Source organism: Camelus bactrianus, chromosome 5 (assembly GCF_048773025.1).
Source record: "Camelus bactrianus isolate YW-2024 breed Bactrian camel chromosome 5, ASM4877302v1, whole genome shotgun sequence".
Taxonomy (NCBI): Eukaryota; Metazoa; Chordata; class Mammalia; order Artiodactyla; family Camelidae; genus Camelus; species Camelus bactrianus.
Window position 1 is genome coordinate 62,006,142 of NC_133543.1, and position 24,791 is coordinate 62,030,932.

General features: G+C 32.2%; 1 protein-coding gene across 1 annotated transcript in view; it reads right to left on the minus strand.

Annotated features, from left to right (window-relative positions):
* The window catches only part of NCKAP1 (NCK associated protein 1), an 84,350-nt gene that overhangs the window by 16,722 nt on the left and 42,837 nt on the right, over positions 1 to 24,791 (minus strand). The window contains exons 11-23 of the mRNA XM_074364005.1: positions 24,320 to 24,416; positions 23,834 to 23,940; positions 22,935 to 23,067; positions 20,192 to 20,273; positions 18,518 to 18,576; positions 12,953 to 13,098; positions 10,649 to 10,781; positions 6,574 to 6,693; positions 5,790 to 5,929; positions 4,685 to 4,816; positions 2,217 to 2,435; positions 1,891 to 2,021; positions 1,560 to 1,657 (exon numbers count right to left, since the gene is read on the minus strand). Coding sequence (XP_074220106.1) covers positions 1,560 to 1,657; positions 1,891 to 2,021; positions 2,217 to 2,435; positions 4,685 to 4,816; positions 5,790 to 5,929; positions 6,574 to 6,693; positions 10,649 to 10,781; positions 12,953 to 13,098; positions 18,518 to 18,576; positions 20,192 to 20,273; positions 22,935 to 23,067; positions 23,834 to 23,940; positions 24,320 to 24,416 — 1,597 coding nt within the window. The remainder of the gene's footprint in view (positions 1 to 1,559; positions 1,658 to 1,890; positions 2,022 to 2,216; positions 2,436 to 4,684; positions 4,817 to 5,789; positions 5,930 to 6,573; positions 6,694 to 10,648; positions 10,782 to 12,952; positions 13,099 to 18,517; positions 18,577 to 20,191; positions 20,274 to 22,934; positions 23,068 to 23,833; positions 23,941 to 24,319; positions 24,417 to 24,791) is intronic.

Here is a 24,791-nt window from a genome sequence, read left to right on the forward strand (position 1 = left end):
TGAGAAGTCTTCTTAAAATTACCATTAAATCATTAATAAAATATGCAAGTTTTTGTGAAGGTAAAATGAGAAGTCAGGTCAAGTAAGGAAAATCACATAGAAGATTTTAATAAAATGTTAAAACCAAAAGTTTTAGAAAACAAAATGTTTTAGTATCCTGAACCTTGGTGTTGGGAGTATTTTACATTTACTGAGAAACCCAAACTAATTCACACCCATGTATCTCAAAGATAATGAATGTAAGTTCTTACACAAAGTTTCTTTTACCTAACTTTTTAACTCAGAGTTAATATTCTCAAATATCTGAAAAAGAATCTAGCCAAAAAATAACACTTGAGTCAGAAAACTCACAGCACTGAAAAAGAAGTCAACATTGTAAGACCCAAATTATAAAGTATCTAAAAGCTGATTTTTATACAAGAATTGCAGATCTTTCTTTTAAAGAACAGTGAGAGGATGACACGATACATACCAAATACTAACTCAGTATTTACTGTGTGTCAGGGACTATGCTGAATACCTAAGCACTAGACATGTATTACCTCACACGATTCTCATAGTAAAAGCTTAGTGAGTTTAAGCTTTGCCCAAAGTCAAAGCTCTTAAACGACAGGATTGAAATGCAGCCTGTCTTGAAAGCTTGAATTCTTAACCACTGGGTAATACTGCCTCTCCTTTTAGTCACAATGAGTCTTGCTATCTATTTTATTCACTCAGTAAAACATTATTAACCTTGCAGGAATTGGCTTCTCCTATATACGTGCACAATTTTCGGTAAATCAGACTACCACATTTAGACCTCCAAGTGCTACACCAGAAATGCATGCTATTTATCAATGGTATATACCATACTCTTTAAGTAATTAAAATGTAAGGCACAAATAATCACTAAAAAACTTTCACAGAGGAAAAGGCATATTTTAAGAAATGCCTTTTCTATTCTGTTCATAAATTCAAAAGTTTTAGTGGCCCAAATACAAATTTGTTCAAAAATTAGATAGCTATTATATACAGGCTCATTCAATATAAATCACCTTAGCACTGAGACCTTTCTAAAAGACTTTATTTAAAATGCTGCTTCAGCATTTTCACATCGTTATTAAAATGCTAAGCACTCTAAAGACATTCTTCATCCAGTTAAAAAGGCACAAGATAATTTAAAAGATTGCTTAATAATCAATAAATAATAAGCCTAATAATGTTTGTATTACAATCTGCGGAAATACATTCTAACTACAAATTTAAACAAATGACTGGTTGGAATTTTGAACATGGTTATTCAAAGAAAAGCATCATGGTACAACAGAATGAAGACTTGACCAAAAGTCAAGAAACGTGAGCTTCAGTCTCCTTTAGCTAGTCAATTCACCTCCCTAGGCTTTCTGTTTCATCATTTGTAAAACAGAACTAAATGAACATATTACTGACAGACCATGCTAGCTCAATAATTTCATTTACATACGACAACTTTCATGTCAGGTTAAAATAATTAACATTCTAGGCTTGCTGTTCATAGTCCTGAAATGTTTTAAAGTTAAAATCAATAAAGACTGTATTACCTTAAGTTCAGCAACTTGTGATGAAATATGCCACATAAGGCTTTCACTTAGGAACTTCATACCATATGGGCCTAGAAGTTCTGACAACGACCTCATTTCTGAAAGGAAATGTAATTAATTATATACTTTGACAGAGCAAATATTTTAAGAAGCAAATTATTAATGGAAAACCCTAAGACAAGTCTCTAGAACAAAAAAAGAACACAAATGCAAAGGTAAGTCTAAGATAGAATGTATGATTATCCATTAATTGATAAAAATTATCTCAGAATCAAAAACCAAAAGAATCAAGGTTTCTTGATTTTCTAAAATACGTCAGAGTATTATTCACCTGATATGTCAGAATATTCCTCTGCATTGAATGTTAATTCATTTTCTGTAGGTAAATTCACAAATGCTTTCATTGCAGGGAAATAAGCTATATGACCATTGCTGACTTGTCTTAACAAAGTTTCCAAATACCTAAGGAGAAAAGTAAATTTACAACCGGGAGAAACTGTTTAATTCAAAGTTTATTATGGTATACATTCCTGTACCTAATTTTAAGGTGACTCATAACTTAACATGAATGAGCATTTATCCATTAAAAAAATCTTTCATAAATCATTCATTACAAAAAAACTTGTATCACTCCAAATTTCTAAGTATGTTCCTTACCAATTTGTGTATAGACTTGTAATTGTTGGCTCTCCATGACTGTCTAAATGTTGTGTTTGTTGAAGAAGAACATTATTAAATACTCTTGTAATATCAATTTGCACATAGTTTTCTATTGACTGGAGTACAGTCATATATGCTCTTACACTTGTTAGAAGCTCTGATGGTTTTGCAATTTCCTGTGTGGCTTGATTATACATAGTCATTCCAACAATTGACCTGGGGTAGGGGGCAGGGAAGAGTAAGAAAAAAGCTCTAATTTTTGCATTTATGTAAACAAGCCATTCAATCCGTTGATCCCTAATATTAAATAAGCAATAAAATTAATTTTAAATACAATTTGTTACAAATCCATGAAATTACTATTACCATTATATTTCAAAGAAACAACCTGAAAAAATAAACATCTAAAACGTATAATGAAATGGGAATGCAAATGACTAATAAAAATACTGCAGACATCAATAAAAATGATTTAAGAATAAAGAGGGTTTAAAAAAATTCCTTTAATATGATATGTTGTCTACAGCAAGAACAATGGACTATTCAGTCCACAGCTTGAATTCCTTGGTGCATTTGGCACTATGATGTGCCCGTATTTTTTTAGGCTTTATATGTATCACCTACAATTCTCATATTTAATAACCCTATTATGCAGTTATCACCACCATTCCACAGATGAAAAAAACTAAGGCACAGAACTCAAACTGATCAAGGTCACTTTGTTTGAAAGTGTCAATCTATGGCTTGACCTCAGACTTGCCTGACTTACTGCTGCCTCTCAACAAAATGTGTAACAAAAACAAGGCAACAAACAAAAAACTTTATTGTAATTTAGTCACTCACAGCACATAAAACACACATCTGTTTGGTTTATATTCCAAGAAATTGGATAAGCTTAAAAGGAAACATAAATTTTGAAAATCCTTTCCTAAATGATCTTTTCCCACCCCTATTCTACATTCTTTAAAACTCCCTGAACATTAGATTTGTAAAGATCTTTGACTTGTATTTGTAAGAATGAATCCTTACAGACAACAGACAAACCTCATCACTAGTAACAGTCCCAGAAGACCAGCTCAAGACAAAAACTGCTATCCTTGTACACAGCCCCTAAGTCCTGCGAGTGTGTTCAACTACCAGCAAAAATCAACCAACTAATGCTCACAAGCTATTGGTCCTGGCATAAAAATCTTTCCCAGGTAAACAAGTTTACAGCCTTGCCTTGATCCTGATCACTAAGTAGATGTCTGCTAAAGAGAACATCTGCTTATCCTTGGATTAACGGACCAGAATGTTTACAGAAGGAAAACAAGGGAGCTGTAAACTGAACCCTATCTTCCACCTACCACTCCACCACCCCAACCAGTTGAGAATAATAAATAACAGAAGGCATAAGGTCCCTTTGGGCTAAACACTGGCGCATTCTGGGTTTCATGTCAGGATGCCTGCCTTACTAAAGAAGAGCAAAAGATAGTTTTCGTTCAACACTAGACTCTTCTCAACTGATGACTTAACACTCAATTTACTCCTCACTTACATATTCTATTTTGTTCTGTAATTGTTGTAGCTCTAAGCTTTAGATCATTTCATTACTACTCATAGTACTTAGCACAATGTATACATATGGCACTGCTTGTTAGTGATTACAACATTTTGCTAAACTTTTTGAAAAACCTTTGGCAAAATTTTGCTTTATAAATTGGTTTAAGGCCTTCATGAAAAACCTGTCAATCAATCAATATTTTCTTTAATAAGTAAGTGTGTAACTTTAGAAAAAGGTTGAAGCAACATTTACAAAATCAAAAGATTTCTGACTTGTTACATAAAACATCATTTCAAAAAGCATATTTAATGTAAAACTAATTAGAACTGAGTGCCTCAAGTCTAGAATTCTACTAGCGTAAATAACAGCATACATCTGAATTCAGAAGTACTGGGTTTTCAAACATTTGACTGTGACTCACTATAAGATATGTATCTAGCATCACAACTCAGTACACACATACATACATGTAACTGAAAAGTTTCATGAAGCATTATTTCTACTTACTACATGCAATGAACTGATTTTTTCCTGTTTCTTCTTATTTCCTTCTCTCCATCTTTTTTTAAATGTTGACTACAACTCTCTAAACTGATTTCGTGATCCTATCCTGTTCGGTTGCCACCTGCCAGTTGAAGTACACTGATTTGCCCCAATCTTCTCATTTTGCTTATAAGGAAGTTAAGACTCACAGAGATTGGCTTATCCAATCTTATAACTAGTTAATAAGCATGGGATAAGAATCTGAGTAATTTAAGTTAATACCAGTTCACTACTCTTTATACTTTCCAGTTAATTACTCTCTATACTACATCATTTCTACTGATGCTTTCCCTCATAAAAGGAAACATTGCACAGATATGAAGAATAAATATAACTCATTAACTGAACCAACAAACAAAAAGTTTATATTCTTTCTTACTTAGTAAAGCGGATTTCCAGATGAGAAGTCAAATATTCTCGTGGGGTAAAGGTATGTTCCCAAACCACCATGTTTGGTACATAATTTATAGAGAAACACAACTCAGAAAGTGCAGTGTGCAATTTATCAAGGCTGAAAAAATATTAATAAACAGTTAATAAAAATTTCAACACTTTATCATAGCAACACAAAATTAATTTTACATATATATATATATATATATATATATATATATATATCTCAGATCTTGTTTTGGGATAACTACAGAATTCAATTTTATCTCTCTCTTAAACTGACAAAGTTCAAAATCTTTAAGGATATCACTAACCTTTCAGAGCAATATTCTAAAGATAGCACTATTCATTTATTTATTCAAATATATTGACTTAATACACAAGAAAGAGCTTATTCTGCACTCATAAAGACAATCATTTCCAACTCCTGCTGTACTTTCTGTTGTGGAGGAAGAACGTTGTCTACAAAATAGCCAATAGCTTGCTCAACACAGGAAACAAGAAAGTAGGAAACTTACTTTAAACAAAAAATATTCACCCATTTTGCTCACCTATGTCTCCCCTACAAATAGCACTGAATGCTATCTAGTCTGATATACCCATTTTAAAATAATGATATCAGGTATTTTCTAATACATGATAAGATGCCAAAATAGTGTCAGACACCCGATTTTAAATAAACTGAAAATTATAGATTGCTTATAGTATACCCTCCAAAACTTTTAGACAGATTCTTGGCCTTCAATATTCAGCATATAAAGACAAATTACATCTATTACATGCATTTTCTTCAAAAATCCAAAAATCTGTATTTGGGGATGAAATAAGCACTAACTGGTTAATCAAGATCACAAAGACAAAAAAAATTAACAACTGGGAAATGAAGAATTTACATTTACTAGCATTTCATCAGTACTAATGCCATACAAAAAAAAAAGAAAGAAAGAGAAAAGAAAAGAAAAGAAAAGAAAAGAAAAGAAAAGAAAAGAAAAGAAAAGAAAAGAAAAGAAAAAAAAAGAAAAGAAAAAAAAAGAAAAAGAAAAAACTCTTCTACCTGTGACAAAATGATACAGTAACAGTGGATGGCTTACTTGGTCACTACCAGTCTGTTTTTCCTCATGCTCTCAACTCCTGGTTTTTCCCTTTCAGGTTCCCCTTTCTTACCAGTCTGTTTTTTTGACTTTTTATTCACTGCTTGACTGATGGTTTTGGCACAATGCTTGGGCAGCAACTAAATTTAGAAAGAAATGAAATCTCACATTACACCAAATACTTTGAAAACAACTATTTAAATAACCTTAGCTAAATCCAGACTATGTAGTAAATATCATGCTAGAACTAAGAACAGAGGTGTAAGTGAGAGGTAGAGTTTACCTAGCCAGCTGGACAGCCCACTCAGCTTTGTGGAAAACAGAAACAGGTAAACCCTGTGTGAAGAAACACTTTACAGAGGTAGTTACAGCAAAGCTACAGTTGAAGGACGAGTTAAAAAATACCAGGCAAGTGAGGAATAAGAAAGAACACTTTCCTGAAAGAAAAATGGCCTATGAAGACCAAAAGTATGAAAGGATACAGTATGTTCAGAATCTAGTGAGAACTACTAGGTAGTGGAGCATCAAGTGCAGGGTAGAGAGGTCTGAGCTATCAGGACGGGATGTGAATAACAAGCAAGAGAGGCTGGATTTTAAACTGTAAGTAATCCTAAGGACAGTAGCAATTTTTTAAAAACCTAACTATGGAGGCTCACAACAAGAGGTAATGAGATTTACTGAGTGTTAATAATTTTTAAAATGGGGGGAAAAAAAACTAGCTAAGAGATAATTTTCTTGCCTTCATATAATTTTCCCATCTGTAAGGAAACATTTAAATTATCACCTGGTCACTAAGAGTACACTGTTCCGTGCAAATATCAGTGATGAGATTTCGAGCTTGTTTGGCCATTTCATCGAGGAACATATTACATAAAGAAAGACTGCGGTCTCCAATATGATGTCGCTGTTAAAACAATGTAGTAACAACAGCAATAATAAAAATTATAAGATAGTAGTTTGATATAAACACTTAATACTTAGTGATTATACAAATAAAGTATGATTGGAGGGAATCTCAAAGGAAAAGTATTTTCCTTCACATGAAAACTATTAATTTTCAAATTCCACAATGTCCTATATTCAGTTCTTAAATACTAAGCTATCAAACATACAATGTGAAAGAACAGATTTAGAGTAATATTTTCTGATCTCACCATTTATATATATGTAAATCTTGACAACAAAGAACTTTCAAGTGTATAAACAGGAAAAGAAAAGCTCAAATATTTAAATAAAATCATTAGAAATCAAGTCAGTAAAACAAACAAATTCACAAGACATTCAGCTCCCTAAAATCAAATTCCCCGTCTCAGAAGAGAAAAAAAAAAGCTGAACATGCATGCATTTTCTGAACACAAAAGGGGAAAAAAGAACATTATATCTAACTTTTGGGAGATTATATATGATATGTAGATACATACACTCACTCAAATCCAGCTATCTTTAGCTACAAAATTCTGTATCTTTTTAGTTTTGGTGGGTGTTGCCAATAGTTTAATAAGTTTTTCTTCTCAATGGTGACCGCAATGTTAAGTATATAATGCTGTACAATTTTGCACTATACATTTGTAACACTTCACACAGAGACAAATTTTTATAAGTTTTCTTTCCCTGACCTTCCATAATTGTATAACAAACTTATGGAGAGTTTACAAACATTATTTCTATGTTGAAATAAAGATAATATAAAAGAATATAAAAAAAACTTAAACATGTAAAATAACTGTTCCTAGACCTACCATAGCTTATAATGTATTTATTTAAAATGCCCTTTAAAACTTTAATAGGAAGCCATACCAAAAGGGATCTATAGGCCATATACAATTAAATGATGGTTCACTTAAGGAAAGATTTCAAACTATAAATATTTGGGTTTTGTTTAACCAAATTTTGACTCTTGAAAGATAAAACATATCCCTTGCTATCACTTCTTCCTGAAAAAAGAACAATGAACTAGCATTGCTTCAGACGTCCTAGACTATTTAAAATACAGATCCGATTTCACTACTTCCCTTCAATGGTTCAAAAATGCTAAGATTGGAAAACAAAACAATTAAGGTTTCTTAACTCTGGCTGCTGTGCTGAGATCAGAGGATAATGGCAGAAGCAGAGAGACCACTTAGGAGGCAATAATCATCATCCAGGCAAAAGATGTGGCTTGTACAAGGGTGAGAAGAGGTATATGGCTCAGTGGTGGAGTGCATGCAGAAGGTCCTGGGTTCAATCCCCAGTACCTCCATTAAAAATAAACTAAATAAACAAATAAACCTAATTACCACCCCCCAAAAGGTACTATCTTTCTGCAAATTCATTTTAAGTACTCCAGCTTAGAATGAGGCCTCAGCATTAAGAAGTTATTCTAGAGGCATTTTCTACAACCCTGATCTAAATGAGATGAATAGCTAAAACTAAAATTATAAAACAAGAATGCACTGAAAACTCTTAACTGTGAATATCAATTTATTCGACCCTCACCCTTAGGTGAACTCCCTCAACATTATTTCTACCACAGCACAGATCATCAGATCACGGATTTGTCTGGGGGTAGAGACTGTGTCTTTGCATCTTTTCAATCACAGGATTTAACAAGGCACAACTGGAAAATAATAACCCTTAACAAATTAGCTAAATGAAAAACAGAACAGTACCATTTACTAGCTATGTAAGTATAGGGAGGAAAAAACATCAGTCCACCAGAGACTTTCCTCATCTGTAAACTAAGGATAATTATTAGTAGTTCTGATTATGCTGTTATTTTGCTGTAATAATCAAATGGAAAAAAAGACAGAACTATATAAATTTTACTATTCTACATAAACATACTATTAATTACCTAAATAATTACCTTTTGTAATTATTTCTTAAGAATTGAGTCTTATCCTATCAAGGAACATAACAACCAACTAAATGAGATAGGAACTTTAAAATAATGACACAAGGTAGATGATGACAGATAAAATAATGATGTAAAGTGCTATGAAAATATGGTAAAGGAAGGACAAATTCTAACTGAAGAAATGCTGAAAATCTCTTTGGAGGAGGTAGGATTTAAGCTGAGCACTGAAGAAAAGGTAAGAAGTGTAGTGAAATGAATTTTATGTATGAGGAAAAGCCTCAATGATGCCAAAAAGTAGACAAGTAAATTAGTACGGTTTATATTAGGTGAGCTAGTTACAGTAGGGAGTGGAAAGTAGAAGACTGTGAGTATACAGTAGATAAACAAAATGTGATATACCATAGCACTGATTATTACTCATAAAAGGAAGTGCTGATATATGCTGTAACACGGATGAGTCCTGACACATTATGTTAAATGAAACAAGCCAGACACACAAAAGGACAAATATTGAATGATTCCACTTATATGAACTCTCTAGAATACGCAAATTCATAGAGACAGAAAGTAGACTAGAGTATACAAAGGACAGGAGGCTGGAGAGTTATTGCTTAAGGGTATACAGGGTCTCTGGCTGGAGTGATAAGTTTCAAAAATGGACAGTGGTGAGGTTGCGTAACACTGTGAAGGTAATTAATGCCACTGAAGTGTACATTTTAAAATGGTTAAAAGGACACATTTTTATGTTATATATATATATGTATACATATCCGTAAAGTAAAAAAAGAATGGGGATAGAGATCAAATTGTTGAGGATCTCATATGCCTGAGACATTTTTTATTTTCTCTGTATGCACTTTAAAAAGGAAAGAGGCACTCTAGTGGCATTGTTAAGTCTTAAAGGCAGAAATACTGAAGGAAGAAAAACTATTTAGGAGTACATATGAAAACCATTGAAAGCTGAACTACAATAGTTATAATAGCAATGGAAAGTAAAAGATGGATTCAAGAAATGATACCACACAAATAAAATTAGGAGGACTTCATGGGTAATTAATGGGAAGGATGATGGGAAAGAAAAAATTAATAATGTATTTTATGTGTCATGATTGGGGGAAAAAATCTATTAAATCTATTAAAATTGGTGGCATTACAGCCTCACAGGTCTTTACCCTAAAAGTACTGCCTAATAAATTTCTTACAGGCTAACTTCTGTCTCAGAGTCTGCTTCCAATGGAATACGAAAAACAATATGCAATAGATAATACCTAATGCTTAAAGATATTAGTAACGTCTCAGCCATCTATAAGTTTCTTATCTACAAGTTCAGTAGTTTTAAGAGACTCAACACTAAGTTAAATTATTTGAAAAAAAAAAAGATTTAATTTTAACATATATTCTTACCATATTAGCAAAGTAATATTTCTTCTTAAAAGATTAGAAAAAATACTGAGTACATTTTTGATAGATACTTAGTATCTATAAAACTGCTGACTACTTGAATTACTCAGTAACTGTGTGTCTATGTGCCTGTATGTGAATGTTTTACAAATACCAGCAAATCTGGATTCTGCTTACTGTACCTATTCAATAAGTTGGTGAAATTCCTCTTTGACATGTTTCTTTTTAGTTAGTAACCTCTCCTCCATTCAATTTCCAACTCTTTTCAATGATAGTTTCAGAGGAAAACTAAGCATACAAAAATCAATCACTATATGTAACTTTACCATAAATATTAATACCTGACCCACCATCATTTTAATAAAGGTTATTCCAAGTGACTTTATGCTATGTTCCTATAAACATGTACGTGTCTTTATCCATTCAAATGTATACTGCATCTATTATACCTATTATCATATATTTTTTCAAGCATTCTTCTGATTCTGCATAGAGATGCATTAGGTGGGGAGTTAGATTAGGTAATTATGACGTTGTGAGTCTTTGTGAACATTTGGTCAGCTACATGTTTGCGTCGTTTATACTGCATACCATATAAATAACAATACCACTCTGAAATTACCTCTTCTGGACACAGTTCATGTGTGCAACTCATAAAATGAGTGCAAAGTAGTGGAAATGCAATTGAGTATCGTGACTGAGAGGGTAACTCCAGACACTGTTGAAACATCTTCTCAAAAGCACGACTATAAAAACTGTAAGGAAACAAAAATTAGAATCACAATTTTTATAGTTAAAATTAAAATTTTATAATACAGTACCTTAGTTAATTTAATTTGATTCAAGTGAATCAAAGTTACTAACAGTAGCATTTATTCTTTTAGGAAAGGAACAGTTATTTTTCCAAGGAGTTTTCTCTTACACACCAATAATCATTTTAGAGTAATAAAAATATTATTTGTATAACATTAACACATTTTAAAATAAAACAGTTAAAGAGAAAATGAACCATATCTATGGTATATGAATATTCAAATCCTACATCAAATTTCATCAAAGCCAAGTCACTATCTATTATAAGAAACATCATTATTTTACGTGCCGCTAAGAAGGAACAACATTGTCAATTAAACAATGACACACTATCAATTTTAAATTACTTCCAAGTTTAAAAGATGTTAAATCTAAATGATTGTGAGGTGATAAAATATAGTACATCTTGGAATAATAAGACAAACAGAGCAGTAAACATCTTTATTTTGTATGTGACAGACAAAATAAGGATGTGGTTAAGAAAAAATATGCTCCGAGACTGCCGCTCTCCCTTCTGAGTAAGATGGCCCACATTCTGCCTATGGAATGTGTATCTCCTAGGCCTTTCTGCCTTTATCTTGCCTTTTGAGATGATCTGTACTCTGTTTATGGAGTGTGCATCTCTCTAAACAAACCTACTTTTACTCAAAAAAAATTAATTAAATTTGAATAAAAATTTGCAAATTTAAACATTACTAAAAGTGTCTTTATTTCCAAGAAAGAGAGGAGGAATTCTAATTGCTGTATCCTTCTTTTGCAAAAGGAAACTTTTTGCCGCCAAAAAATACCTAAACATAAAACGTTCCACTTTCTTTCCAAGGGAGTCTTTGGGTCAGACAATAGGACAGGGCTCCAAATAATTTTTAAAATTCTTACAAATTTGTTATGTGATTATTGTGTTTCTTTTAAGGGATCTCTTACTCCTTCTCTCCCTGGCAATTTGGATTTCTTCTGTTAATTAAAGTGATACCAACAAACTGCAAAAATCAGTGTAGATTATTCCTCCCCATTGCCAAAATAAAAGCAATGAAAAGCTTACAGACATAGAAAACAAAATTATGGTTACCAAAGGGGAAAGGGAGAGGGAGAGATAAACTAGGAGTTTGGGATTAGCAGATATAAACTACTATATACAAAATAAGCAAATAACTAGATATTACAATATAGCACAGGGAACTATATTCAACAGCTTATAATAACCTATAGTGAAAAAGAATATATACATGTGTGTGTATAACTGAATCACTATGTTATTACCAGAAACTAACACAACATTGTAAATTGACTATACTTCAGTTTTTAAAACAGGAATGAGAAGCTTTTTATAATGATCTCTATTCAATATATAGAAACTACTATCACTATCCACTGAGACTATCTCAGCATTTTAGAAATAAAAGAACCTACTAAGTTATTTCCATCAGCTTTCCTAAAGAAAAAAAGGTCAAGAAGCAGAAACAGAGTTGACATTATATAGCTGTGGAGCCAGAATACTTAAGTTTGAGTCCTGATCCCACTATTTATTAATTTTATCACAATCATGTATTCATTTAAACATTTATTAAGTACCTACTATGTCAGACACTAAGGAAACAAAACCATGACCTTCCTTCAAGAACCACATTATGTGAGGAGAAAGAGGGGACAAAGGTTGTAAACTATTAAGTACAACAAAAGAGCTATATGATAGAAGGAAAGAAGAGTGGAGCTCAACGGAGGGAACAGTCACCACATCATCACCATAGTAATGTCCAAATACTGCAGTCAAATTATTTGGTATTTAATTTCTAATATTGGCTCTATTTGACCCTGATCCAAATCTTTTTTTTTTCGTAGCCTAAATGACACAATTTGATGTGACTGTTTTTCACCTCCTCAAAGAAAGTGTAAAAAATAAATTCACATCAGTAAGAGTTGCTCTTATAAAGAATTAAAAATAGACAAAAAATCCCAACTTGATAAACTTAATTTTGTTGGCAAGTTGTCCACTATTTTCTTTATTCTTAAGGATCTATTACTGAACTGTCTTAAGCACTACACTAGTGCAAAATAAGAAACATATCTTTGGATAATAAAAATTTCAAATTCTGATTTAAAGAAAATTACAACATACCAAAATATGGACAGATCTGATGTTTCCACCAACATTTCCACCAGGGAATCTACCATTTTTGTATGAAAAATTATTGTATTCATCATCTTTCCAAGTTCTCTGTGGTCTGAAAGGCTAAGTGAAGCCTTAGAGACACTAGTATATGCCTGTAAAAGTAAAGCAAAAAACAAAAGGAGATTAGGTACTGACCTGAACTATAGACCAAGTCTACAGGAAAAAGTAGTCTATACCCACTATTGAAAAATACTTCAAGTTTATTGTGACACTGTATGCGCAACATCATCTTTTTAAAATTGTCTATAGTGACCCAAACTTGAAATTCCTATGAAGAATTTCTTTAAATAAACTGAAATACTACTGTCCCATAAAACAGAACCTAATTCGTGGATCATTCATCTTGAACCCCCAAAAGAAATGAAGTTACAGTATCAGAAGTATAAAACAATGGATTATCATGTTGATCCTACCAAAATAAGTTTTCATCTAGTTCAAGAGAAAACATATATAGGAACAATAAGATGAAAGTAAGTATTACACATGTCAATTCAGGGAGGTTTTAGATTATACTGAAATGTTAAAATCTGGATAGCATAATACACTGTCCTAACCGATGAATTCTAGAAAAGCACAGAAGATGGTAAAATTAGTGCAGGTGGACCAAAAAGGTGATAGGTCTTAACCAAAACCATCAGGATAGGTTGTGAGAGAAAGAAATTCCACTAAAGAGGTACCAAGTCACAGAAAGCAAAAATGTGCCCATGGATGGTGGCATTTCAGAAGGGCAGAGAACAAGAATAGGAGGGGTGTCTACAGAATAAACACTTCACTATGGCTACAGCTTGACAGCAAAGAAGAGATTCAACCAGCAGATCCCTGTATATCATGTTAATAATTTACATATTTTGTGAATCACCAAAAGTTCTGTGTGTACAACAGTAATTATTGTTTTAGAGAGACTGTTCTATGTGGAGGGGGAATAGGAATGGGTGCATAGAAAGGGAGCAGGAGGCAGAGATTTCTCAGGAGGCAGTGGCAGCAATATTCCAGATAGTACGATGTGGTCTAGGGTGGTATAGTTTAAAAGTATTTAATCTAGGAATGACTAGATGTGGTAGGCAACAGTAGAATTATGAATGACAGCCAGGGTTCTAGTTTGGGGAGACATTCCTTCATGAATCTCATGTGTGCCTACATTCCCTGCTGGATATGCCAAAAATGCAGGGCCCAGACCACTCACTAACCAGGCCATTTCTCAAGGTTGTTATTTGCAGCTTTCAAACTTGAGAAATAAGGTAATTCATCCCTCTGGGACAAAGAGCAAGTATGCTTACTGTTGATGATAAAACAGAGATAAAACTTCCATTAATCGATCCTCACTTAAAAATTCTGAATTAAAGTATCACTGTGAAAATAAATTCAGATGAAATGAATGTTGACAAAATGACATAATTTAAACTCTCATTTGAAATGCTTGACAACAGTGGAAGGAAAAACATCGTTACTAAAAAGGAAGAACTAGTTTAAATAAAAGTCTAAGATATGAACAACCTAAGTAAATTAGAAGACAGAAGAAAAGTTAAATTAAAGAGTGACTGAAGATGCTGAAGGGACTAATGGAATACATAGGGGAATGAGATGCCTTAGGAAGCAGAAATAAATGGCAAAGAATAAATGTAGAAAGGGAGAACTCTTACGTTAAGACTAAAAAGAGTTCAGTGAAGGCACAAAGCATACTATAACGTTCTCTTAAAGGCTCATCCTCTGGCCCTGCTCTACTCAAGAACTGGTATCTGTAGAATTCTACATCTCTCTCTGGTCATATGCTTACAGCTAATAACTCTTGTCCTACCAGATCACTGATCAAAGTCAGATCATTCCTATCTTCTGTGAAGATACTTTCCTTTGTGTAGTAATATTTACACTAAAAGCTCTCTTTACTTGCCCTTTCCTCACTGCATGCTCTTCTTCTGTGTAAGCTATTTTCCTATTCAAATTCTATCCATCTTTTAATGTCTGAGTAAAACATTACTTTCTTTATAAAGCCATTACTAGCAATTTCAACTTCAGAAAACCTTTCTCCTTTCTAAGAAAACTATAGTTAGTTGATAATCATACCCTGTCAGTGGCATATTTTAACTTGTTTTTGTATTATAAACTGCTATTTAATGTTTCTTATCTTTTATACCTTCTCTCCATAGTCAGATTATAAAATACTAAAAAGAAAAGTGGATTTGTACTTTTCCATAGATTATATAATACTGCTCTGAATATTTTATCTCCTGCATCTTATGGTCTAGCCTATAATCTTGGAAACTTCACTGTTCACCTGCTCTTCATCATCTAGGCAAACCTCCTAGATTCCGGACACTGCCTCCAACCTTGCATTTTGGTCCTCTTTTCCTAGCCAAGACTTCTCTGGCTTGTTGTATGTCCCATTATTTTCTTCCTTGGTATGTTCTGACCTATTATCACTAAAAAATTAGAGTCTATTATGCAATAGAAAGAGGCCAGGTGACTATATGTCCCAATCATGGTTAAGAGCAATGTTATGGGTTGAACTGTGTCCCCCAAAAAGAAACGTTGAAATTATAGTCCCCAATACCTCAGAATGTAACCTTATTTGGAAATAGGGTCTTTCTAGAGGTAACCAAGTTAAAAGGAGGTCATTAGACTGGACCCTAATCCAATGACTGTTGTCCTTATGAAGAGAAGAAATTTGGACACAGAAATACATAAAGAAGGAAGACTATGTGAAAAGAGATAGAGATAATGTTATGATAGTGTCACACCTATAAGCTAAGGAAAATAAAAAATCTCACAAAGGGATATATCAGTTCTATACTCCTAATGCTCACTCAAATGCTTTATATCCTGCTATATGACTGTACGACTGCATCAGACAAAGGCTAAATTCTCAAGTGAATCCTTCAAATGAGTTAGTTTAATAATCCTGAAAGTGTTTAATAAGGGTAAATTTGAAATACATTTAAATCTCTAAAATTCTCTGTAACTAAAATGTTGGCTTAGGCATGTCTACAGAGTGAGAGACTGAAAACAGTTCAAACTTTGCGACAATGACTTTCAAAATTTTTAATGTGTATATCCTTTGGCAGAATAATTTCACTTCTATTTTCATTCATTTTATAAGCAATACTTCTGTATTGTTTCATAATATTTTTTAAAACAAGGTAATATTAATTCTTAAGCTTTGTTTCTAACCAGAAGAAAATAATCTATCACACATACACATTAAATATTTTGGGATGGTGGTATCTCAAAGTATTCTTCTCTGATCTCCCACTAACCAGCTCTGCAACTCAGGCAAGTTACTCAATACTGTGGCTTAGTTTATAAAATCTTAATTTCTAAAAATATGCTGCTGTAAAACACAGAATAAGAAAGACAAAAGTGCCCATGTATTTTGATATTGGAAGGAAAGAACCTAAGAAAAGCAAAATCACCTCAGGGAACTAAGCAGAATGGCAGAGAAGTATGCTCTTTCCTAGAATCCTTCCTTAGATTGTATTTATCTAAAAATCCCTTCCTCAAACACATAGTGCTTATATTTTCACTTTTTAATTAAAACACTTTTAAATTTTTCTAAGTTGCAGAACAGTACACAGTATAATCTCATTCACAAGTTTGAACACCTAAAAGGACACTGCATAGGCCAATTATTAAAAGTGAATATTTCTAGGGAATGGAACTGGGAAAAGTATAAACTTTCATTTTCTACTTTACCTCTGGGTACTTTGACTTTTTATAATGAGAACATACTATTATTATTTTTAAACATACATATTTTTGAAACATGTAGTTACTTAAAGTACCATGCCACAGTTTTCCCATAATTACTAGAAATACTGAAAGGGTAATTAAATTCTGTCATTAAATTTACAGTATACACAAAGGTTTCAGGCTTGAATTTTAGAAGTCCTTAAAAATCATATATGTAACAGTTATATATTAGATTAAAAACTTTAGCACTAGGTCAGGGGATGGTAAACTATGGCCTGTGAGCCAGCTGCTTGTTTTTATAAAGTTTTACTGAAACACAGCTATGCCCATTTGTTTATAGCTGCTCTCACACTACGATGGCAGAGTAGTTACAACAAAGACTATAAAACCTGAAAGCCTATAATTTATATCAACTGTTTCTAGATTATAAACATCTTGTCAAAAAAGATTTTGCGCTTTCACTTTAGAATTAAATATTTGAATCAGAATAATCAAGAGAAGTTGGGATTTCAATATCTGGATATTTTAAAATTATAGTAATCTACTTTATTAAAAACAACTTTTATATTGGTATAAGTGAGAAATACATTTATCCAAATATAACAACTAGTACAAAATGTATCTTCTGTATATAATTCAATAGCAAAAAAAAAAAAAAACCCCACAAATCAGTTTTTAAAACTGCAGATGATCTAAACAGATATTTTTCCAAAGAAGACATAAAGATGGCCAATAGGTATATCAAAAGATGCTCAACATTACTAATAATCAGGGAAATACAAATCAAAACCACAAGAAGGTATCAACTCACACTTGTTACAATGGCTACAATAATAACCATCATATTTATTGACAACAAATAAAAAGTGTTGGTGAGGATGTGGAGAAAAGGAAACCCTTATGCATCAGTGATGGGAATGGAAATGGGTGCAGCCACTATGGATAACAGTAAAGAGGTTCCTCAAAAAATTGAAAATAGAACTACCATACGATCCAGCAATTCCATGTCTGAGTTTTGTCTGAAGAAAATAAAAACACTAACTCAGAAAGCTATCTATACCTCTTTCTTCACTGCAGCATTATTTACAGGGAAACAACCTAAGTGTCCACTGATGAATGGATAAAAAAGTTGTGGGCTATACACACACACACCCCTTCACATGAACACACTGGAATATTATTCATCCATAAAAAGAGGACGGAAATCCTGCTATTTGTGACAACATGAATAGATAGTGAAAGTATTGTGCTACGTGAAAGATATCAAACAAAGGAAGACAAATACCATATGATCTCATTTATATACAGAATCAAAAAAACACAAAAAAGACAAAACAAACAAGAGAAAAAACCAAACTCACAGATACAGATAACAGATTGGTGGCTGCCAGAGGCAGAGTCTGGAGTAGGTGAAATGGGCGAAGGTGATCAAAAGATACAAACATCCCATTACAAAATAAATAAGTGCTTGGGTATGTAATGTACAGGATGGTGACCATAGATAATAATATTGTATTGTATATTTTAAATTTGCTAAGACAGTAAATCTTAAAAGTTCTCAAAGCAAGAAAAATAAAATTTGTAACTATGCGTAATGGATATTAACTAGACCTACTGTGGTGATCAATTCAAAATACATACATCACTGACTATTGAATCATTTATGTTGTGTATCTGAACCTAACATAATGTTACACATCGATTATATCTCAATTAAAAAAAGTTTCTTCTACGAAGTAAAGACTATAGTTATTTATACAAGTTCTCTTGTTAACTAAGATATTCAATAGCAAAACAGAATGACAATGAAATTATTGTTACTCTTACCTGTAATCTAAACCAATCTAATCTCATTCCTCTGAAATCAAATACTTCCCCATCTTCCACTACAATAATAGAAAAAAAAGGTTACAAAGTAAGTTAATGTTTTCACAAATCTATAATCACATTTTAAAATTTAAGAGCTAAGACAATTCCACTTCTGAGAATATATACAAAAAAAAAACGCAGAGTCTTGAAGAGATTTGTACAGCAATGTTTAAAGCAGCATTATTCACAACAGCCAAAAGGTGGAAGCAACCAAAAAGTACATCAACAGATGAATAGATAAACAAAATATGGTATTTATGCACAATGTTGTATTATTCAGCCTTAAAAAGGAAGCAAATTCTGCCATGTGTTACAACACGGAAGACATGTTGAGGACATTATGCTAAGTGAAAAAGTCAGTGACAGACAAATACTGTAATTCACTTATGTGAGGTATCTAGAAGAGTCAAACTCATAGAAACGTAAAGTAGAATACTGGATGCTAGGGCTGGGGGAAAAGGAAAATGGGAAGTTGTTATTTTATAGCTATAGTGCTTCAATTTTACAAGATGAAAAGTTCTGAATATTGATTGCACAACTATGTAAATATACTTAACGCTACTGAACTATACACTAAAAATGGTTAAGGTAGTCAATTTTATCTTATGTTTATTTTACCACAATTAAAAAGTAAAAATAATTTAATAGCTATGACAGTGAAATGATTCTCATTTCCTACAAAGATGATGATAAAGGAGGCAGTTATGCTAAGAGAAGTATAAAGTACAGACTTCTCTCCTAAACTCTGTGATTCTCATTTTGCTTACACGTCAATTTAAAGAACCGAATGTAGAGCATTAAGAAATCCTATGAACAGAAACTTTGGATAGCATGCTGAAGTTCCAAAAAATAACTTCATATAAACCAAATATCACCAGGCAAGTTTACAGCAGATTCATTACTTAAGTGTGATAACTATAAAGATTGATAAAACGAAAATAAACAAATTTATTACTCGGAAATTTTCAAGGTTTCTGATACCTTTCACTTAAAGATTACAAAACTAAAACATCATATCAATCTACTGGAATGGAGTACTCAAATAATGGAAAGGCAGCCTAGTACATGACATCAACTTTTGAAACTAACAGACGAACTTAAGTTGATATTCTAGTGCTTAATGCCTGTTAAGAGTTTGGGCAAATCATGTTAAATAACTGAGGTTAACCCTCAAACCTTAAGTCTTCCAATCTGTCAAATAAAAGTAATTACAGCTTTTTAACACTGATGCAGATTAAATGGGATAATGTACATAAAGTGCCTACCCAGATTAAACATTTTATTAATGGTATCCATGACTGTCATAGGTATTGCTTGGACCAAATATACACTTTGGTACATATGGGGCACTCATTTTTCTTTCTTTTGTTTTTTATTACAAAATGCCCTTTTTTCCTCTTGCTGAATAGTAAGAAATGTCAAGCTATACTTCTTATGATTTTTGTAAACATCATCACACACCCATTTTAGAAACCTCTGCTTCATAGAACAAAGTTAAAACAAAAGAGAACACATTGAATACATCCAAAAACAAGTAATTCTGTAAAATTTAACTGTTAAATCCTCTCCTTAACAATCAAATTTGAAAACCTAATTGCGGGAACATATGTTTCTACTTAAAAGACTTACTACCTTGTTTTACACTTAGAGAAGTCATAGTGTTAACAAAAGAGGACATGATGATTGATTCATCTTCAGGACAAACAGAAAGATTCTGAAAAAGAAACAAAAAATAAAGCAATGTTAAAAACATCTAGTTGGTAAACAACTCACAGGGCCATCGGCTGCTGGAAGGACAAACAAACCAGTATATCCATACTATGGAATATCTTTCAGCAGTAAACAGGAATGAAATGTTGATAATACAAAATAACATGGATGAATCTCAAAAACATTATGCTAACTGAAAACAGTGAAAAACAAAAACTTGTATCATGATGATTTCATTTATACAAAAAAATTTTTTTAAAGGCAAAAGTGACAAAGTAGATAAGGGGTTGTCTGGGGTCTAGAGAGGGAATCAACTACAAAGGTGCACAAGAAAACTTTTAAGTGTTGGTAATATTCTACATCTTCACTGGTGGTGGTTACGTGAATGTATACAGATGCCCAAATTCAAATAGTATGTTAATTTTTTTTTTAACTCTTGTGAAGATTTCATCCCTGTTGTATTTGGCTATTTCTTTCTTTTAAGTTAAATTTTTATTTTTTTAACATTTTTTATTGATTTATAATCATTTTACAATGTTGTATCAAATTCCAAGTACACTAATTTTTAATGTATATAAATTTTACCTCAACAAAATTTGGACCAAAGAAATGCCTCTCAGACTGGTTAAAAAAGTGAATATTTGATAAACTGCATCTAAAGTAGATGCCAAATAATAAATGTTTAAAAAAGTGGATGCTTAGCTCACAAAAAGCATAATTTTCAAAACATTAAGAACTACACAACAATGTAAATGTACATAATGTCTTATAATGTACACTTAAAAATGGTTAAAATGGTAACTTTTATGCTATGTATACTTTACCATAATTTAAAAAATTTTAATACCTATTACAATTAGCTACTTTAACAGGTTAATCTTGGTTATAAATTTAAATCCTAGCAAATGGTTAAAAACACTATGTGTGAACTTTATAACAGAAGCCAGTGATAAAAAAGCTCAGGCATTTGAGTTAAGACTTGAGTTCACTTATTTATTTACTATAATGGAAGTACTGGGGATTGAACCTAGAACCTCATGCATGCTAAGCATGCGCTCTACCAGAGCTATACCCTCCACCCAAGACCTCAGTTCAAACACTGGCTCTATTACCCACGAACTGTGCAATACTAATCAAGTAACATAAGGCCCTTTTCTTCAATAAATAATGACAACTGTACCTACCTTCACAAAGTTGTTGCACAGATGTAATACAACATACTATCAATAAATTACTATTATTGCTGCTGCTATTACTATTACTATATTTCCAGAAAAAAATTAGAAATTAATTTTCTCAGTATTATTAAAATCCAGTTTATATAAAAGACACCAAAAAACATGCAGTGACTTAAAAAATGTTAAACTTTAACATAAACCTGTTAAATTTATTAATAAATATCCAACTAGTCACAACAAGTTTCAAAATGACATGAAACTAGGGGTCTGGTTTACTTTTTAGACTGTGATAGCACAGTAGCCTCTGGTTTATCTGGTAAGTAGTAATTATTCAAAAAAACTATAGCAAAGCAGTAACACTCTAGGGATAAAATTAACTTTTCTATTCCCTCTTTTAATAGATATTCTAGAAAGAAAGCATCTGAGCTCCATCTAGCGGATAAAAGAAGAAATAAACTACTTTAGGACAGTAACCTGTAAACTGTATATAGTTCACGGTAACAATTAAATCAACAAATTTTTTTCTTATATGCATTTTTAGGTAGGTTTGAAAGAAAACTAGAATTTCAAAGTATTGTTATTTCTCTGGAAAACCAGTAGTCTCAGAGTAGTCTTAATACAGAGAATTTGTGCTGTTCTTCCTTTGTAGTGTATGACAGCTTATAATAGTTTATAGATATCTATGATTTTATAAAATAAGGGAAATAAAATATAATTTTTCTTACAGTCAATTTATTTGGAAAAAACTAAAAAGAAATTTATATAAAGATTAAAAAGACTGAATCAAGAAATTATAGAAAGAAAAGAATTTTAAAAGGCTAAGACTAAAAATCAATAGAGGAAAACTGAAACTGAAAATAAAATCAGGACATTTCATTAAATTAGGACATCTAGATGAATTTTTATTTTTACTGGCCATTCTCTAACACACTATGCAAAAATATTTACCTTCTGTTTTTCCTCTAATACTTAATTATCAATTATAATGTAGCCATCATCTCTTCATCTCCATAGTCACTGTCCAAGTTCAGGTTTTCAACAGCGCTCACCTAGCCTACTACAGTAATTTTTCCTCTGAACTCTCTGCCTCCTCTCTTGGCCCCGAGCAATCCATTATTCACTGAGCCAGGGTGATCCTCCCAAGTACTAAATCTGATTTATGACTAACCTCCTCTTTTGCAAAGCCCTCTATAATTTGGTTACTGTACACCTCCATTCCCAAGATAAAGAATCACTCCCAGTGTTGTGTTCACTATGAGCTTTGTACACACTTAAGCATAACAGGCCTATCATGCTGGACTACAACTAAATGTTTTCTCCCCACAAGATGATCTCCTTGACAAGATGTGACCATGTCTTATGTACATTTGTATCTCCACCACCTGGCACAAGATTACATTTCATAAATGTTTACGAACAAACAAATCAGTTATTAGAAAGGAGGCAAGAAAGGAACAAAAGGGAGCATAATTTGAGATAGTTTTTACCTGCACAAGTTCATTGAGGACAACAGCATCAAAGCCAGATAGGTACTGCACGTAATACCTCTGCATTACAGGTCCATACTTCCTTACATGTGCTCTAAGCTCTTCCATGTAAAATATTAATTCAGCAATGTGCCTTTTTTTTAAATTCAAGAAAAATATTTTAAAAAATAAATTCATTGTTATCAAAGAAAATATGAAATGCCTTTGATACTACTACATTGTTTTTTCCTTAGAAAAAGCACTGTTAAATATTTAATGTCAACTACTTGTTAAATATTTAATGTCAACTACTTTCTTTTTGTATTATTTCATATAAATAAATCACAAACAGCAAAAAAAAAAAAAAAGCTAGGACTAAAATACTGATAGAGGAAAATCCAAAATAAAAATAAAATTAGGCCATCTCATAAATACATCATTTAAAAAATCATAAATGGAAGATTGGAGAATTAGGAAGAAGTAAGATTTTTCTGTACATTCTTATTTCTCTGATTCATTTACCTAACTCCTATTGAGGGACTGCAGACTAAAACGAGAGAAAGATATTTCAAACGACACAGTCAGTTTAACTACTCTGTTAGAATTCTTATCCAAATTTTTGTGTAGTAAATCATTTTGAAACATGAATTTCTTAAGAAATTACTATAGTAAAATAACAAATAAGACTTCCGTGACCACCTAGAGTACTAGAGAGAAAATATTTAAAGCCCTAATTTTAAGCTAAAGTTGACTTTGCACTCTAATTCGTATCAACTAACATTAAAATATTCCTTGCATTATAACAAATATGAAAAGCCCCCCAAAAAAGTTTTTCAAAATAATCTTACTTCAGTCCCCAAATTCCACAACCCATAAATCAAATTATACAAACAACATATTTTTTAACATTGCTAACTTACTTATCTATAAAGTCATCTGCACTCTTCTTTGGCATGTTATCTGCATGACGAAGTAGCCAGATAATTTCATCACGGGCAAAGGATAATGCCATAAAAACAAAAAGTGCCTGATACATATTTAAAAAAAAAAAAAACAACATTGTCAATTCTCATGCAAAGATTAAAAACAAAATCTATTCATAATCTTCCTTCAAGTGAGAAGTCACTGGCAAGAACCGAGAGCAGCAACTTTAAAAGACAGAAATGACAGAACACAGAACTTCAAAGTATGTATCAGGGAAAACACGCACATAAGCACAATGTGAGGAAAATGCAGGAAGGTGTAATTTACAAGTGTTAAGTCAGTAAATTCACTATCAGCTAAATATTAAAACCCTCTTATGTAGTCCCTGACAAAATTTTAGCAAAATTTCACAGAGAAAAGAAATTAAAAAAAAAAAATTTAGTATGTCACATTTGCAGTTGAAAAAAATTAGATCAATTTACCTTGGGACCTAGCAAACCAGGTTGATCAGAGAGGACAGTAGCCAATTCTTTCAGTGCAGACCTTAAAAACTTGCGTCTTTCTCTGTGCATTGAACCACTATAGGGAAAGACACCCACCATTACAGTTTATCTGTTTTTACTAAAATTATTATTAGCAATTAAATAACATCATTTCAGGGTCAATTCCCTAAGTTTTCTTAGGAAAGAGAAGCCCTTACATGTATCATCTTCTATGTGTTTGTCATTAAATGACTTCCCAATCTTATTTTTAATCCTTGCCTTTCTTATGCTGACTTTGTAACCATGTTTACCCTCTTACTCTCTACTTAATCAAAATCCTACCCAAACCTCAAGACCAATCCTTCAACAAGTATTTCCTAATATCCAGATGTCTATTTCTGAGTAATTTCTGCAAGTTTAGCACCATTCAGACTAGCACTCTATAAACTGGACTGTGAAATCCTTAAAAGTA